The sequence below is a fragment of the Etheostoma cragini genome, chromosome 10 (assembly GCF_013103735.1).
Source record: "Etheostoma cragini isolate CJK2018 chromosome 10, CSU_Ecrag_1.0, whole genome shotgun sequence".
In the NCBI taxonomy this organism is placed as follows: domain Eukaryota; kingdom Metazoa; phylum Chordata; class Actinopteri; order Perciformes; family Percidae; genus Etheostoma; species Etheostoma cragini.
This window is the reverse complement of record NC_048416.1, coordinates 22452965-22469842: the sequence shown is the minus strand read 5'-3', so window position 1 is coordinate 22469842 and position 16878 is coordinate 22452965. Positions and strand designations below refer to the sequence as shown.

The window sequence follows — 16878 nt, the reverse complement described above, 5'->3', positions numbered from 1 at the left end:
ATAGAAGATACATTAATGACAAGTTGGAGTGGTCTCTCAGACATGCATTAATCAGTGAAGTTAACACACAGTCTTGATGATGCGTTGGTCTACTTGGAGGGTTGGCTCTTAAAATATAGCCTATGGTTTAAAACCAACTATGATCACAAAGTAAATAGTTAAGATGATATATGGGCCATGATAAAAGAGGACAAGTTGCTGGGAAATGAGCTAAAATATGTACACTGCTGCCACGTACTGAGAGTTTGGAATTTTATTTGTCTGTGTGGGAAAGTATCCCAGTGTATACAGCAGAGAATGTTTCTGCGGGGAAGATAAGGGATGAGTGAAAGTTTGAAGAGCTCTCTCACTCTGTTTTCTGGTGACATCAACATAGAGTTTGAGAGAGAGAGAGAGAGAGAGGGAGAGGGAGAGAGAGAGAAAGGGAGAGAGAGAGAATTTGGGGGGAAACCTAGGTACACATCGGTGTGCCTCTCTTATTGTCACAACCTCCAGGCGTACCAGTCTGTGTTGCGCCTCTGCTCTCAACTTATTTTTTTAATACTGATTACAACTCCTCAGCAACGCTCACTTTTTATCCCCTGACATCGGAGAGATGTTCCCTGGAAGGAGGTCACACCCCAGCTGAACATTTTTACCTTGAACAGTTTAGGAGTCAGGCTGATAACTTCTCGGAGAGTTTATGAATGAGGAACGTTTGGTGGAGACTTTTACGCATCGAGTTGAGTGACGTCCGTTAAGATGTTTTAAAAGAAAACTTTTTATTTGCAAGTGTCACTTCCAAATTCTCATTTCGTCCCTTTTCTTCAATGGCAAGAGAGCGTTTTAAATAGATTCTGACTGATCGTCTCTCTTGAGAGAAACTTTGGTGAACTTCAGCAACAGCGAACTTGATTTGATTTCGGCTCCCCTTACTTCTCCTTCTTCTCCTTCTTTTTTTATTCTACCACTCAACGGTCGCTCGACCTTTTTCGGGATCCTTTACCTCCACAACGTCTACTTCCCTCCTCGCGGATTTTCAATTAACTTTGGTTTGGAAGTAATTGAAGTGGATAACATGCCTCCGATCGGACTGGAGAAGCGAGCTGCGCTCTGCCGGGTTCTGGCTCTGTTTTTTGCGCTTCTGGTGTGCGTTGCTTCCGTGACTGGATGCCCGCACAAGTGCAGCTGCTCCGGGTCGCATGTGGACTGCCAGGGTCTGGGTTTGAAGACTGTACCTAAAGGAATACCGAGGAATGCCGAGCGCCTGTAAGTAGAATTTCATGAAAGTTTGAGCAGATCGTATAGTTTGTCATCATCTTTACAAAGTATCATATTATGGACCCGTGGCCTGCTGCGCGTTTCTTACTTGGGTTTACTCTTAAACCTATAATATTCATGTAGTAGTTACAGCAGAGGATTTTGTAACATTAAAGCATACTTTGAATGACAGACTTAACACGCCATGTAGGACTCAGGAGTTATTAGAGGTGAAGGAGGAAGCTTTAAACCTGAAATCACTATTGATTGGACACCTCAAAATGTATACGTTTTACGTAATGAAAACTTTCTAGATACTAATTTTGTAAACCATAATAAGTTGATAGAGATTTTTTTAAATGAGACATGTAAGCTTAAAAAAAACAAATATCCCACTTTTACTTTATATTTATTAAAAAACAAGGGGTTCCTGGGAAAGGTTACAGGTATACTTCCTGGCTGAAAGCATTGAAGTCCCTTAGGTCATACACATAATAGATGGTGCACATGCAACTGCCCTACAATTTGCCAGTGACCCCAGTGAATGGAGGCAGTTAAGAAAACAATCCTAAAGCAGCTTTAGAGCGAGTAATTCCTTTTTTAAACCGCTCAAAATGTAAGGTGAGAAGACGCATTAAGCTCCCTAAATGTTTTTATTTTTTACACTCCTTTTGCAGTGAGACTTTTTCAAAGGTTCATAGAGCTGGGCTAAGGCCTCTTTGGGATTGAACTCTTAAATAATTACTTTCAGAGCTTTTTTTATTTGAACCTGGTGACAGTTAGTTTCAAATGATATTCATTCCTAAGGCAGAGACAGACCCCTGACAGCCTCTGCTGCCACCTCTAGCCAGATCTTGACACATGTACACCCCCGCAGCCACACACATGCATTCACAAACACACACCTATGCTGTTAAGGCATGGAAGTGATTATGCATGATAACGGAGCAGACAAAAGCCCCACAGGGGATCAACAACAGACCAAACCCTGGGACAACAAACACAATCAGTAGGCTGCCGAGGGAAGTGGGGGGCCGTGTTAGCTGATGCATGTGTGTGGATATGGGGGGTACTGGGGGATATGAACATATGATAAGCATGTGTGCAAGCGTTTTTTACTGTTGCTTGTGTTTGTTTAGATATATTTGTGTATGCATGTTTGTGCTAGCTAGTGTGATTTTGTGTGTGTGTGTGTGTGAGAGAGTGTGAACAACGAACCCCATACCTTTCCCATCCCACAGGACTGCTGTGACCTCCCAGGACCTGTTGGCTTTTACACAGCAGTCCCCTGAAGACATTTACACCCAAGAAAAATAAATAATTAGAGCGGGCTGTGATGAGGAGGTGGGATAAGGGGGTCCCCTGCCTTTTGCTGGGGTCCCCGGGGTGGAATATTTTGGGTAGCAGTGCCCCCTCCCTCCCCTTTTAAGCCAGAAACTATGTGTTTATGTTTCCCTGATTTATCCAGGTCAGTGTTTCAGCTGTGACTTTGGCCCAGAGTTGCTCTTTTCCTCCCTCTTTCTCTGTCTGCCTGCCTGCCTTCATCCTTCTCTCTCTCTGCAGATATATTTTAGGGAGTCTGAGATGGGAAACATTAAAATGGATGAGATTCCAGTTGTAAAGGTTACAGCAGATAGGAAACTTTTAAGGAAAGAGAGATGAGTCTTACTGCCCTGGTCAGGGACTTGGTTTTGACAACTGGGATAAGGTCCATGTGGACAACAAACGTGCCAAGTTTGTTAAGTTATGAGTAAAAAATGCTAATTTGCATCAAAGTAAAGTTTCCATAATTCTGCAATTGATTTGTGATATTTCCTTAACTTTACCATCCAGTGGTTTAGAAATACTGAATGTCCACATGATGATGAAATGGTTTTTTAATGGTTTTTATATGTCAAATGTCAAATATTTTAAACCGTTAATTATATGTAGTAGCCGGTAGGGAAAAAAGTCGATGATGACACCACTGCAATGGAGCTAAAAGTTCCTTTAGAATTTTCATAAATTCATAATTTTGTAATCACTAATAAGTTATACACTTAATGGTAATGCAACTCTGTTTGGGTGTGTTCATCCCAAATGGAATACAGGACAGGACACTGACGCATTTTACCTATTGAAAGTAAAAATTCACTTCACATTTAACCCTTTAAGAAAGACTAATAACGATCCACCTTGCATTTCTGTTTGGATTTCGTCGTTTAGCATTATAAAGTATTGGTTGATCCACAAACGGAAATGGCCAATGTTTCTTTATAGACTTGCCATTTTGCAAAAATGTTCAAATTACATAAGGAGAATTCCTTAGAGAAGAGGGGATACAGTTCTCTCAACCAGTAGTGGTCTAACCACACCAGAATACTATGCAACAAGACCACAAGACATGTGCCGTTTGAGTAAGGGACATGACTCTTGCCTTATCTTGTGTGGAAAATCTTTTTTAGCTACCACTCTACTGCTCCCTTTATCGCTCTTTCTCAAGCCACATGTACCAAATAAAACAAATTCAGACTCTTTGTAGGTTACTGAAAACAAATGTAGAAAATCACTGTTAAGTGAAGAAGTACATGACACAGATTGAGGGAAATTGGGCACAAGTAAAAAGTACAACGCTTCATGATGAAATAACTTCAGGATATACTGATATAGAGCTGCACGATTATGGCCAAAATAATAATCATGATTATTTGTATCAATATTAAGATCACGATTAATTATCACAATTATTTGTTGATTTTAACCAAAACAAATTTTAATGTCACATAGGTTATTTATAACTGCTTTCACATCCCTATTATGCTACATTCTTCTTCTGTTGAAGTTGTATGTTGTATAGACGTACACCTGCAACACATGTAAATAAAAATTAACTATCTGAAATAAATAGCGTAGGATATATCTACATATATATGTATGTATATATTTTTAAATGCATCTCTGAGAAAGCTTCTTCAGTTGTTTTCAACAACAACTGATTAGAAGAGCTGGGGAGAGAGAGGGAGTGCAAAGGACTCATTGACTCATTATGAATAGGTCCAGCACGGGTTGAATGGCGGGTCAGCAGAGTTACACACGTCGTGGTCGTGTGTATGAAATGTCTGTATTGTCCCTGAGATGCATTTTTATGAACTATGATATTCTGGCCATGGGTCACATCCCCTTCGCCCAGGTCCAGGATGCGCCGTCTCACGCGCTACTACTCTACCAACCGAAGTTAGTTGCATTCAATAACTTCTTCTGAGGTTTTTCCTAGAAAGTCAAGATGGGAAATGCTTTCCACTGTAAAGTTCCAAGAATCACCAGTGTGAACTAAGTTAGTTTTAAGTAAGTTTTAACAGTTAGTCCCCACTTACTCTCTTTATTACACAGTATATAATTTGGATCAATGCAAGTACATTTTCAGGATAATTGTCCTCACCTTCCGCATTTTGTGTGTTGCCATTCTCAAAATGTTTGCATTGAGGAACAACAGCAAACTATTAGCTAGCCAAATACACACGGGAAATTGCTTTTGAGACACAAATTGGATCATGCAATAAGGCCTGCTTGGTTTTAGATTAACAAAGAATATGTTAACAGCATATACTATCAAACTGGGATGTTTTGGGCCGAAATGTGAGGATTGCTATGGACGAATAGAGCTAATTGCATTACGTGCAAATGTCACACCAAAAAAAGTTCCTTCCCAGTAACATTTAGCCGAACTGCTGTCGCTGGGCTGGAGCTTAGTGCCTTGACAACGTTAGAGCGTTTTCTTTACTTTACTCCACAGCGCTGTGGAGATAGGTCTGGCAATGCAAGACTACACAGCATATAACTTTGAATCCAGTTCACTTTCTTTACCTCCAGAAGTAAAAGGTGAGAGCATCAGTCAAAGCCAAAGTCCACCTGTCATAAATACACAATAAATCTTTTTAAATGCCTGTTTTCTTCACTATTGTAAATAGAGCATTTGGAAAGGTTAACAAGAAAAAACTGTGGTGGCCTCAGCTGTTCACTCAACACACACATGCACTCCCAGGCAGCCTCACAGATTACCTCAGGCCAGTCAATTCCGTAATGTCCTCCTTGGGAAGCCACTTGAGACCTCATTTGCATCTAATTTGAGTGGAGGGTTTTGGGGGAGGCTTAACAGGCTTAACGAGGCTGGGTAAAATGAATTGGAAAACAGGGACGGCTTTTCTCTCCGGGGTCCAATTCACACCTGCCCTACAGGGACCACATACACACTCTGACATACACATGCATACACACACACACACTAACACACACACACACACACACACACACACACACACACACACACACACACACACACACACACACACCCTGGAGTGCTGATTTTTAAAGCTGTAAATTTGCCTCAACTGCTGTGAAATGTGGGGAAATTGAACGCTTTAAACTCTAGAGAGGGCCTTCAATTGGTTGAGTTGCAATCTGGAAAGTGTGTGTATGATTTAACGTCTGTACTTTAGTGTTTGCGTATTGAAATCCTCTTATATGTGTGTAGTTTGTATGGTCACATCTGTGTGAGTGTTCTGTATGTCAAACTATGTATGTAGTATATGTGTGTGTCAATGTGCGTTTTTGCAGATGAATGAGTGCACTTCTGGAAGCGGCAAGCTGCCTGAGCTGGAAGCTGCCGTCTTTACACAAACTAAGTCTGATTTTAACTGCGTTTTTTTTCCTCGCTAAGGGCACTTTGAGGAAGTTTTGGCAAGCTTTTTACAAGCAACACCTTCTCTACTTTCTCTAGCCTCGACTGGCACAAGACAAAGGTCTTTCTTTTCATTTCCCTTTCCAACTCTTCATCTTTACCCCAACTTTGTTTCTCTTTCCGACATCTCTTACTCTCTCTTCTTATCCCTCTACTTTCCTTTTTTTTTCTCCTTCATGTTAAGTTCCTCTTTCTTTTTCCCACCCTTGCTTCACTCCACTATATTTTCTGTCCCATCTCTGACTCGCTTGCCTCCTCCCTACCTCTGACACGTTTCTCACTGGCATCCACCTACCAGTTTAAAACACACACCTTTAGTTTGCCAGCACCATCTCTCCAGTAGAGTGTTCACAGCTCCTATTTCCCCTCAGCATGCCAACCTACCCACAGCGCATAACAATAAGATCCTGTCGCTATGTGTGTGTATGTGTGTGTGTTTTTGTGTGTGTGCGTGTGTGTGTGTGTGTGTAAAATGAACACACGTTTCAGCCGCTGCTTCTGGCTCTTATCAAAGCTTGGTGTTGATTGGTCGTTGGACGCTGCAACCACCACACCCTCAGCTATGAAACAGCAGTTAATGGAAGGTCAGGAATGTGTGTGTGCGTGCGTGCGTGCGTGCGTCCGTGCATGTGTGTGTGTGAGAGAGAGAGACAGTCCCCCCCCCCCCCCCCCCCCCCCCCCACACACAAAAGTTAGGATAATCTGATTGGATCAAGAACAATCTGTAATAACTGGTGTAGTACTGAGGTGGCCCAGCTCCTTTCAGTTGTGGCCTGAGTATTCCCCTGATGTCACTGCAAATAATATGGTTTTGTATAAGCTGGCTGCTGACATAACTAAGAAATCTGATAAATCAAAGATGCATTTCTATGAATCTTTCTAACCATGCATCTGTTGGGATTTTTCCAAGTTTTGGGGAAACCAGGGAGCTAAATAGTGATGTATTTAGTTTGTGCAGTATTTCTGTACATGTGCACTACTTTGAGGGAAGCTTATGTCAGCAATCATGCTTTTTGTAACTTGAATAAAATCAATCTTTCCCTGAAAAGCAGTCTTTACTGTTATCATCGGTATGATGGTGATGTAATAAATCTGAGGAGCAGCCGAGTGTTATTGCTATAGCAGACAAGTCTAAACTAAGAAGCAAAAACCACAATGAGCTTGCTGTTCTCAAACAGCCTCTTAATGTCACGCCTATCATCTGTGGACATCTCGTGGTAGCCATTTTGTGCCCTTCCAACTATGTTTGATTCAGTTATGGTATGCTAAGTGGCACAAGTGAGGGAAACCAATATTTAGTCTGCAGTTCTAGGTCAGTGGGTGATAGTCTCTTCTCCAAGTTTCTCCAGCATGCGGGCAGTTGACCTTTCTATATAATGACTTTCAGCCTGCCAAGGAGGCAGCCAGCTGGCACTGACAGTGGGCACTGCCCTTCTGGGAAAGAGCATGCTGGCAGCATTAAAACATACACACATACACTGTATTCACATGTAGTCTACACACAAAAAAATATACACAAGCAAAGAGGTGCACACACTATTGGCATACTTACAGGCAAACAAATGCAGACATATGAATGCACACTTTGCGTCACTGACATAATGCATTCTTTGACCCTATCCTAACCTTTACCATCGCAACTGCCAACCTCAACCAAAGCTAATTCTAAACTTACGGTTTATTACGACTTGAGTCTTATTTTTATGCTTTTGGCCACAGTTTTTTTCTATTGCACTCATAACATCTATATGCTAAGATCTGAAAAATTTGCTGCCAAAAAGTCTGTGAAATTTGAAGGCAGAAGATTTGACAGGTTGTTAACAAGACAATAGTTAACATGATTATCTAACCCACTATATATGGAGGATGAGCTTGAAGCTAGCACACATGAAATTCCTCTTTGCACAGAAAAAAACTGACTGTGATGAAAACTGAAAGTATGGTGGGTCAAAGTTGGACCACAAAAAAGGTCTCTTAACTGTGATTGATGTTCACAGTGAACAATTTGGGTGATTATTTCACAGTTTGCCTACATTTTCTCTTCAAAGTAAGTTTTGCTAACCTGGGGTTCGTTTAAATCTGTATGAACGTCTGACGGCTTTTGGTCTTGACTTTTTTTGAACTTTGTTAACAACCCAGGTTGTATAACCCTAGAATGTTCTTTTTACCCTCCTTAAGCAACACTTATAGTATAGTTCATACTAGACAAAATGTCCTCACTCTCCAAAAATATCCTTGCTCGTACAGTCTAAAAATGGGTCCCCAAAAAGATGGTACAAGTACACACATAGTCACATGAAAAGGTACATTTATATTTCAAATGAAAAAACATAAAAAGGAGAATTAACACATGGAGGCAGCAATACATGCACACTTATTAAGTGCAACACACACATACACACACACACATACACACACAGACAGACTGACACACACACACACACACACGCACACGCACACGCACACGCACACGCACACGCACACACACACACACACACAGTACCCTGCCATGCTTTCACCAGATTAATCATGCAACTGCCGGTAGTTGGAAACTTTGACACATGACGAGAGAGGGAGAAAGAGAGCGCAAGACTGTGTCACACAGAAACTACCCCGAGTCACGAATGACCTCCTGTGACTTTCTGTCTTCAGACCGGAGGACTTCGGAGTGTGTTTCATACTATAACGCCAGTCTGGTTTTGTGTGTGTGTGTGTGTGTGTGTGTGTGTGTGTGTGTGTGTGTGTAACTGTGCGTGCAGAATGCTTGGAGTCGTTTGATGTTAACAGGCTATGCCACTGTTTTGTTAGGCCACTGTCACCAAAGCAACACATCATATCCCTTCTGCAGGGACTTTCTCTTTTACTGTGTGTTTTTTCTGTGTTCCTCTCTTCTATATGTGTGTTTATTTGTGTGGAAACCATATGTGTTTACACTGTGACAGTGTGAGTTGCACCATCGTTTTTCCATTACGATCCGATGTTCAGCTAAGCTCAAAGTGACAGTCGCTGCCCTTTGCATGTGTGTGTTTCTCCATCCCTCTGTCCCTCTCAGACTTTGTCTCTGTCATTCACTTTCTTTCTCAGTCTCTTGTCCATCTTAACCTCTCTCATCCTCTTATTCACTCATTCACTCTTGTTTTTTTGACTTGGCCTCAGTTGAGGAAGCAGCAGCCCTTGTTCTTGTCAAGTGGCCTCTTAGTGGCCAAATTACCCCTCTACCCCAACCCCACCCTATTCACTTACAGTACAGCAGTAGTAAATCTAGACAAAAGCAATGCAGCCCTATAAACTCCAGCAAAGAAAAGAGCTAACCAAATACAGCGCTGGTTTATAGCCCTTTTGGCTCGTGACTCCAAAAGAAAGGGATGCTTGCAGGCGTCTCCCTAATGTGGTCAAGCCAGCATGGTTAACTGCGACACCAGTTTCGTTGCTATAGGCATTGAGTAGAGACTAGTAGGGAAAAAGAAAGAGATTGTGACAGACAGAAAACAAAACAATAGATGATGATACCCATAGGGGAGACACACTGTTCTCCTAGATCCCAACACAATCCGAAAAGTCTGGGATATTGAAGGCAAAAGATGCATTACCAAGTCATTTGCAAGACAGAGACATGAGCAGGAAAAAAATAGGAGGAGTGATAGAAGGATGGTGATGGATTTAAAGCTAAAAGATGAATAAAAGAGTAGGACAAACATATCTGCACAGAGTGCAAAGAAAGAAATGAGGTAGAACATCAAATAGAATGACAAAAAAGCACTGACATGAGAATACAATTGAGACAGAGAAGTCTGATGAGCTAGAGGGAGCTGTATCGCACATCATTCAGACAGGATTCCCCTTTATGGAGTGAACGTGAGTATCCTTCTTTTTTTTTAACTGACTAATGGCATCTAAATCATCAGAGTCTCCTCTTCCTCCCTCCTCTCCTTTTTGTGTTTAGTTTCTGTTGGCATTCTAGACCACATCCAGTATAAGACGAAGCTTTTTTGTAGAAAGAGAGAAAGATATATATTTTTTTTACCCTTGACAAATGAGTGGTGAGGTTCATTGGCCAGATAAAAAGTTAAATGTCAAGTGTCACAATGTTTCTGAGAAGCATGCATGGCCTACACAAGAAACAATCTCCAACAGTAGGATCAGTGTCTTGCTGCAGTGGCTGTAAACCCATCACACCAGGCACAGAGTGGGTGTACGATATCAATGCTCAAAACCTCCAAGTGATGATTGCCGTGTACAAGCCCAGTTTCATGGCAGTTTGTGAAATGGTCACATTATGTATTTTTTGCCTATTGATTTGTGTACAAGTCACGTTGATGTCATTATTTTTGTGTGTTGAGTACAAATTTTGAAGTTTTTTAATGGGAAGTCTAGTTCGTGATCACAGAATGTTTATGATAGCGAGTAGTATTGAAAAGCTGAAAGTCGCGCAGGGAGGTTGGTCAGGGTGGTGGATGGAACATCACAGGACTTTCAACCCGGAGACCGGGGATCGTGTTCCACGTGCTGCAGTTCTTTTCTGCGTTATTCTCTTCCTAACCACAACTGTCGTTATCTGTGTGTCCTGCGTGTGATGGTTCCTTTCCCTGTTCTTTTTTTCCTAACCACAACCGCTCCGTGTTCGTGGTCTGCATGTGGCGTTTTATTTCCCCGTTGTTGCGTGCCACAGAGGTCACGGATCGTGTCCCTGCGCCCGGGGATCGCTTCCCGCGTGTGGCAGTCCATCCCATTGTTGTCGCCGGCGTGTGACGTTTAATTTCCCCGTTGTTGTGCCCCCGGAGACCGCGGGTTGTGTCCTGGCGCAAATTGTTGGCACTGTCCCGCATGTGGCGTTTCATTTCCCTGTTGTTGAGTCCCCCAGAGTAGCCTTGTGTCATGGCACTTTGTGAAATGGTCACATTTTGAAAATCATGACATGTACACGTAATAAACAAGAAAAAAGTACATAAATCAGTGGTATTAGGAGAGAGTACACTTTCTATCAGTCTCATTTGATGATTGAAATATGATTTGATATTCAAAACCGCAATAAACGGTCACACAGGAGACCAATTTTCCACCTCACCCCAAATTTCCAAAACCTGTAGATCCTTGTTAACTCTTGTTGACAATACATGGTGTGCAAACGTAGACAGGGAATCAACATTCTTGTGAATGCCTTCCATGGTTACGTTTTTCAGTTTCATAATTTGTGTTTTACATGTAAAATTTCGTTTTTTTATACAGTAACAGAGAACTTGTTCTGCTTGACTCAGTCAAGTTTTGTAAACACGAGTTCTTCATAGTCAGTTTTAACCGCAATGAACCGCTGAAATGTTTTAACCGCATTTATGTTAAATGTTAATGTTTGTTCTGCCACCAGCTGTTTGTTTGAGTTGAACATTCTGTTTTTTGTAGTAGTGTGTAATGTAGCGTTAAGTGTTGTATTTCTTATGGGAACTTCATGTTATTTTCTTTCACTGATTATCTTTTACACAACTTTTGGTCTAACTCTGATCTGTATGGTAGCTCATTTTTTTTGGATTTGTTAGTCACTATCATTGAATTTGCTGCCCAATACTGTCAGTTTCATAATTGCATCCAGTAAAAACTACTTATTGATCTTTATTGGAAGTGTTAGCTTGGTACAAAGTGTTTTTTAGCTGCAAAATGCTTCTAAGCTGCCTTCTCCTTCAGTCCTGATTCGTCAAAAGGTTTTAATGCCCCTTTCTTTTAGGCTTCATATCAAGTGAGGTTACAACTAGTGATTAGATCAAAAAGTTTGAGCAGGTGTTGAATGTCATATCCAAATGTGAAATGGATGGGTAGGAGCTGCAACAAAGACTAATGTTGAAGCAGCTTGACGCCTGCCCCCAGCTTCTGGTGACAGACACACTGTAGAGCATGGAGCTCAGAGGAAAAGGAAGAAGGCAATTAGGATTCCTTGCGTAACTGGGAGATTTAGAGAGCGAAATTGAGCATACCTATCTTTGAGAGAGAGAATGATGGAGCACAAGAAAGGAGGAATGATGAAGTGAAGCAGTACAAGAGCTTTGTGGAAAATAACAGGAGATTAGGAACAGGAAGCGAGTGCATTTAGAAACAAAGTGTTGGACAGAGAACAACAAAGGATGAAAGGAAAAAGGGTAGAGGGATGAGAGATGGAGAGATAAGGTGGGTTTATAGAGTGAAAGACAAAGTGGAAAAAGGAAATTTCACAGTGTCAGATCGACAGAGACGGAACAGAGAGTAAATCGTTATTTCTCACTATTTGTCCCGGACGGAAAAAAGAAGGTAAAGGTCAAGTAAACGAATACAGGACAGATTGAGTTAGAGGGAACAGCCAGTAACCCGACATATTAAACATGTATCTCATGTATTCTCTTAATATGTCATGGTTTATTACAGCAGCAGCAGTCAGACTTTTGTTACCTGATCTGTCATTTGTTTATTATTCCTTTCTAAAAGTTATTTCTCTGTAATTTCTCAGTCTCTAAAGCCAACCAATAAAGCTGTTCTATAAGTGACTCAGCCCCCCACACACTAAATGTGTGTGTGTGTGTGTGTGTGTGTGTGTGTGTGTGTGTGTGTGTTTGTAAAGTCAACCAGTATGCTGGCCCAAGGCAGCCAGACTGTGAGGTTCACTGGTTTCAGTGGTCTGTGGGTGAGATGTGCTGTGGAGCTGTCTGAGCCCTTGTGTGTGTGTTCTATGGTACATTAATTCCCCGAACACCTGCTGTTTGCATTCTTCTCTTATCCCGTTGTCACAAACACACACACATGCGCGCCTTACCTCTGCCTGTAATGGAAACGAGCGGTTGGGGCTTTTGCACTAAAGCCCCTCGTTAGTTGTTTGACTGCCAGCTGGTCAGTTAAATTTAAAGCTAAGTTAAGCTTCACTGTTGGGTGGGGTGGACACCCACACTCCAGGAGACCAGGTGCATAAAAATGGCCGCCTCACTACCTTTAAGTCATTGTGATCCTCTTGGGACGCGTTCCTTCATCCCAGTGTATTGTTTGTAACTGTTTGTACTAAAAAACTGTTTAAACCAAAGAAAAAAGAAAAATAGAAACTTGATCACAAAAAAGGCATTGCGATCCTCTGTAGCCATCTGTTTTAGCTGAGAGTTTTTTTTAAAGTAATTTTAAGTTAGGTGCAAAAACATTCTCTACAGCGGAATTATATTGTTTTGAGGTGTAATGGCAGCGTGCTGTTTCTCAGCTCTTTTTCAAAGAACTTCTCCAGATTGTTTGTGTGAGACATCCATGGCTTTGTTGTGTGGGATTATCTGAGTCCTTATTTCAATGCACAACACCTTCACAGCTTTGTAATAACTTCTATGTTAAGGCTATTGATGGAGCATTGCTATAGATAAGGCAGAGCACAAAAGTTGCATTTTCATTGCTGCTGCTGCTGCAGGTGCTTGAGTCAGGCTTCGCAATCAGTGGCTCACTCACCAGATGTGTGGCTACCACCTGATTAGTAACATCCAGACATACTGTATTCAAGTAGGTGCAAAGCTCAGCCGTTACAACTTGACAGTCTCACTACTGATCTGCTGATCAGTCTTAATTGCTCCTTATCCTCCACCACCATCTCCCCTTACGTATGTGCTAAGATTTAAGTAAGTTTGATTTAATTAAGATTTAATTATCATGTTTGTGTTAATTAAGGGGGGATAATGTCTCCCAGCCGATTTTTTCCTGCTATGCTGATTCTTTGAGAGCTAAATCAGCTGTGAATGCAATCGTAATTTACATTTCTTTGCTTTAGTGTAGTGGTTTATGCATATCTATTAATAACCTACAGTTTTAAATTAAGTAAATTAATAAGGAGGTGAGCCCAGCGTACTCATTTTACCCAGCTGTCAGTTGCAGAATAGAATTGATCCAGAAAAATTAAAATAACATATATAGGTTTGAACATACTGTAGTGTTGTGGAGTGGAATTGGCATTTAATAAAGTTATTAGTAATAAACACTTTGTCTGTTCGGGCAAACCATGAATTAATGCTTTTATTGTATGACTGATCTCATGGTTTACCTTATGATGAATGACTAGAGGCCATATACTTTACACCTTTTTGTTTCTAAATACATCACTGAATTGGTGTTATTTTTCTTCGACAATGTCTTCATTTAATTGCACGCTCATCTTGCTCTAGCAATGGCCTTGACTTTCTCAGTATTTAGGCGGTGAGGTAGACGCCATTACGCTTTACCTGGCCCTGTATCCTCACTGTTTGTTTGAGTCAAAAGCGGTATCCCTGGTGAGAGCATACGTTTCCACTGGGAACAAGAGAAAGATAAGGATGGAGAGATTAGGGGAAAAGGCAGAGGAAAAAAAAGAAGGGTAGGAAAATGTGGCCAACTGTAAACGAGTGAAAGATTGAGATTAAAGAGGAGAGATTAGGGGGAGAGAGAAAAACAGAGGAAGCCAAAGAAAAAGTGTTTAGTCAACTGTGAAACAGCAAAAGATAAGACGAGAGATTGAGAGGAGACATTGTCAAAGGGGGAGATTAGAAAGAAAAAGAAAATGTGAAAAGTAAGGCTGGGAACGGTGGTATAGATGGCTGTGAAGGACTGACAGATTGACATTAAAGAGCAGTGACTGGAGAAAGAAGAGCTGAAAGATAGATGCTGGGAAAAATGTAAAGTTAAAAGATCAGAGACAGAAGAGGGGTAAGACAGGGAGGAGAAGATGGATAGAGGTGGAAAGATGTGAAACAGAAGCTTTCAGATTGGATGCTGCCTCGGAGTCACTCAGAAGTGAGTGGATACTTGAAATCCCAAATCAACAAGGAAAAAGATCTTTGTTGAAGTATAAGTGAATAGTCTGTTGAGTTTTTCACCATGTCAAAGTGCCTCACTTTCCAAGGAAAAGGCAATTACACTGTGACAAGAACCAGCAGCATCAAGTCTGGATGATGGGCAAATGGCTCACTGTCTGAAAAGGATCTGGTCTCTAGAATGCACTGGCAAGATGGACGAGACTCAGAATCATCATGAACTTTTTCAGGCTGCTTCCAAATGCTTGGATACATTGATGTGGGTTCACCCATGAATACAATATATGCAGCCACTTTTTTCAGTTTCAGTTCCGATCTGATTTTGATACCTGAAGTAGGATATCTGCTGATTCTGATTCCAATATTGAACCTCTTTTGGCAATAAATATGTATTGCATAGTAATTTTGCATTAAATGTATTCCAAAGCAATATATTCGAACTGTAGGTTAAGTAGGCTTGTGTGCAGTAGGGCTGGGCTTATATTTCGATAGTATATCAATATTTAAATATGAGACTAGATATTGTCTTAGATTTTGGATATCTAAATATGGCATAAATGCTATTTTCTTGATCTTTAAAAGCTGCATTACAGTAAAGTGATGTAATTTTTAAAGTGATGTAATTGTGGACTTACTAGACTGTTCTAGCTGTTCTGTTATTTGCCTTTAGCCATTGTATTCACATTATTGATGTTTTTATATCTAAAAACCTATTGCAAATATTATTTTGTGAAACACCAACAGTCAACCATACGAATTTGTCATAATATCGACATTGATGTTTTTGGTAAAAAATATTGTGATTCCGAGTTTCTCCATATCTCCCAGACCTAGTGTGCAGGCTATGATTGCTAGGGCTAAAATTTTGTTAAAAATAACTCTTCTCTTTTTTTTCCAAAATAAAGAATCCTCAAATAGAAACCTTACTTGAGTGAGAACTTAATTATTGTTGCTTATGATTTATATCAATCTGTGCTGTAGGGGGTGGGGATCTTCCATTGCATCAGATGAGATTATGAAACTCTTCATTATTCTGGAGCCCTTTTAACGAACCCTGGTGGACTTCTGGACCACATTTGGGGGTTTGGGAAGCGCTTGCCCTCCCTGTCTTAGGCCGGGGTATGGCTCTTATTAGGGGTCCTTGCCATGTCAGCTTGGAGAAGCCTTTTGAAACCTAATATGGTCTTAAATCAGATTTATAAATGTTTAGGTGTATTATGAAAAACACACATGCAGGCCGCCTTGGCAAAACCAGACTCTGTTTATGTGCACGTGGGAGTGTGTGTGTCTGTCTGTGTGGGCAAGTGAAAGCTTACAAAGTGAGTGAAAGAGTTGTGTGTGTGAAATAGGAGAGAAAAGTTGTGTGTGTTGTGTGTCTGTGCTCTCCCCACTTTTTCATGCCCTAATTCCCCCAGTACGACAGCGTTTCAGTAAACAGCATACCCGTATAAAGGGAACCAGTCTATACACACACACTCAGGCAGTTACTTCATATTGCAGTGTGCATACATTGTGCACCCATAGTCAAAACAGATTGAATGACAGCCAGGAAACACGATAAGCTTTTAAACTGTGATGATGGAAAGAGAAAATAATTTCATCCTACATTTTTTGGGCTGTAAAATTTCTCAATTAGTCAGAGCAGCATGAGGTGTGTGTGTGTGTGTGTGTGTGTGTGTGTGTGTAATTATCTTGGTGCCTGTATGGTAGGAGTGTTTGTGTGTTTTGGTTGTGTTTGTGTGTGTTTAAATGTTTGTGTGTGTGTGTGTGTGCGTGCGTGCGTGCGGGGGCTTATATGCTGTGAGGCATTCTCACGCTCTGTCCTAGTGCCACATTCACTAGTTTGACTGGGCGAGAACACACACACACAGCAACACACAAACATACACACATGCACTCAGTCGGTCCTCACTGATGTTCATTTGCTTTTAAACATTTTTTTAAAATAATAAAGTTGTATTCTTTCAAGAAGCACTGTATTGTATTAAAATGTATAAACGATCAGATTTCATTCATCAGATTTGTAACTCTTGTGTTTCGCTCTGTAGGGATTTGAACAGAAACAACATCACCAGGATCACTAAAGTGGACTTCTCTGGCCTCAAGAACCTCAGGATTCTGTAAGTTTGTTTCTTTCTTTGTTTCTGTCAACAT

At 41.0% G+C, this 16878-nt stretch overlaps 1 protein-coding gene across 1 annotated transcript in view; it reads left to right on the top strand.

Moving 5' to 3' along the window:
- The first annotated feature begins 438 nt into the window (after positions 1 to 438).
- Positions 439 to 16878, top strand: part of slit3 (slit homolog 3 (Drosophila)) — a 231777-nt gene continuing 215337 nt past the window's right edge. The window contains exons 1-2 of the mRNA XM_034883388.1: positions 439 to 1248; positions 16773 to 16844. Coding sequence (XP_034739279.1) covers positions 1058 to 1248; positions 16773 to 16844 — 263 coding nt within the window. The 5' untranslated portion in view covers positions 439 to 1057. The remainder of the gene's footprint in view (positions 1249 to 16772; positions 16845 to 16878) is intronic.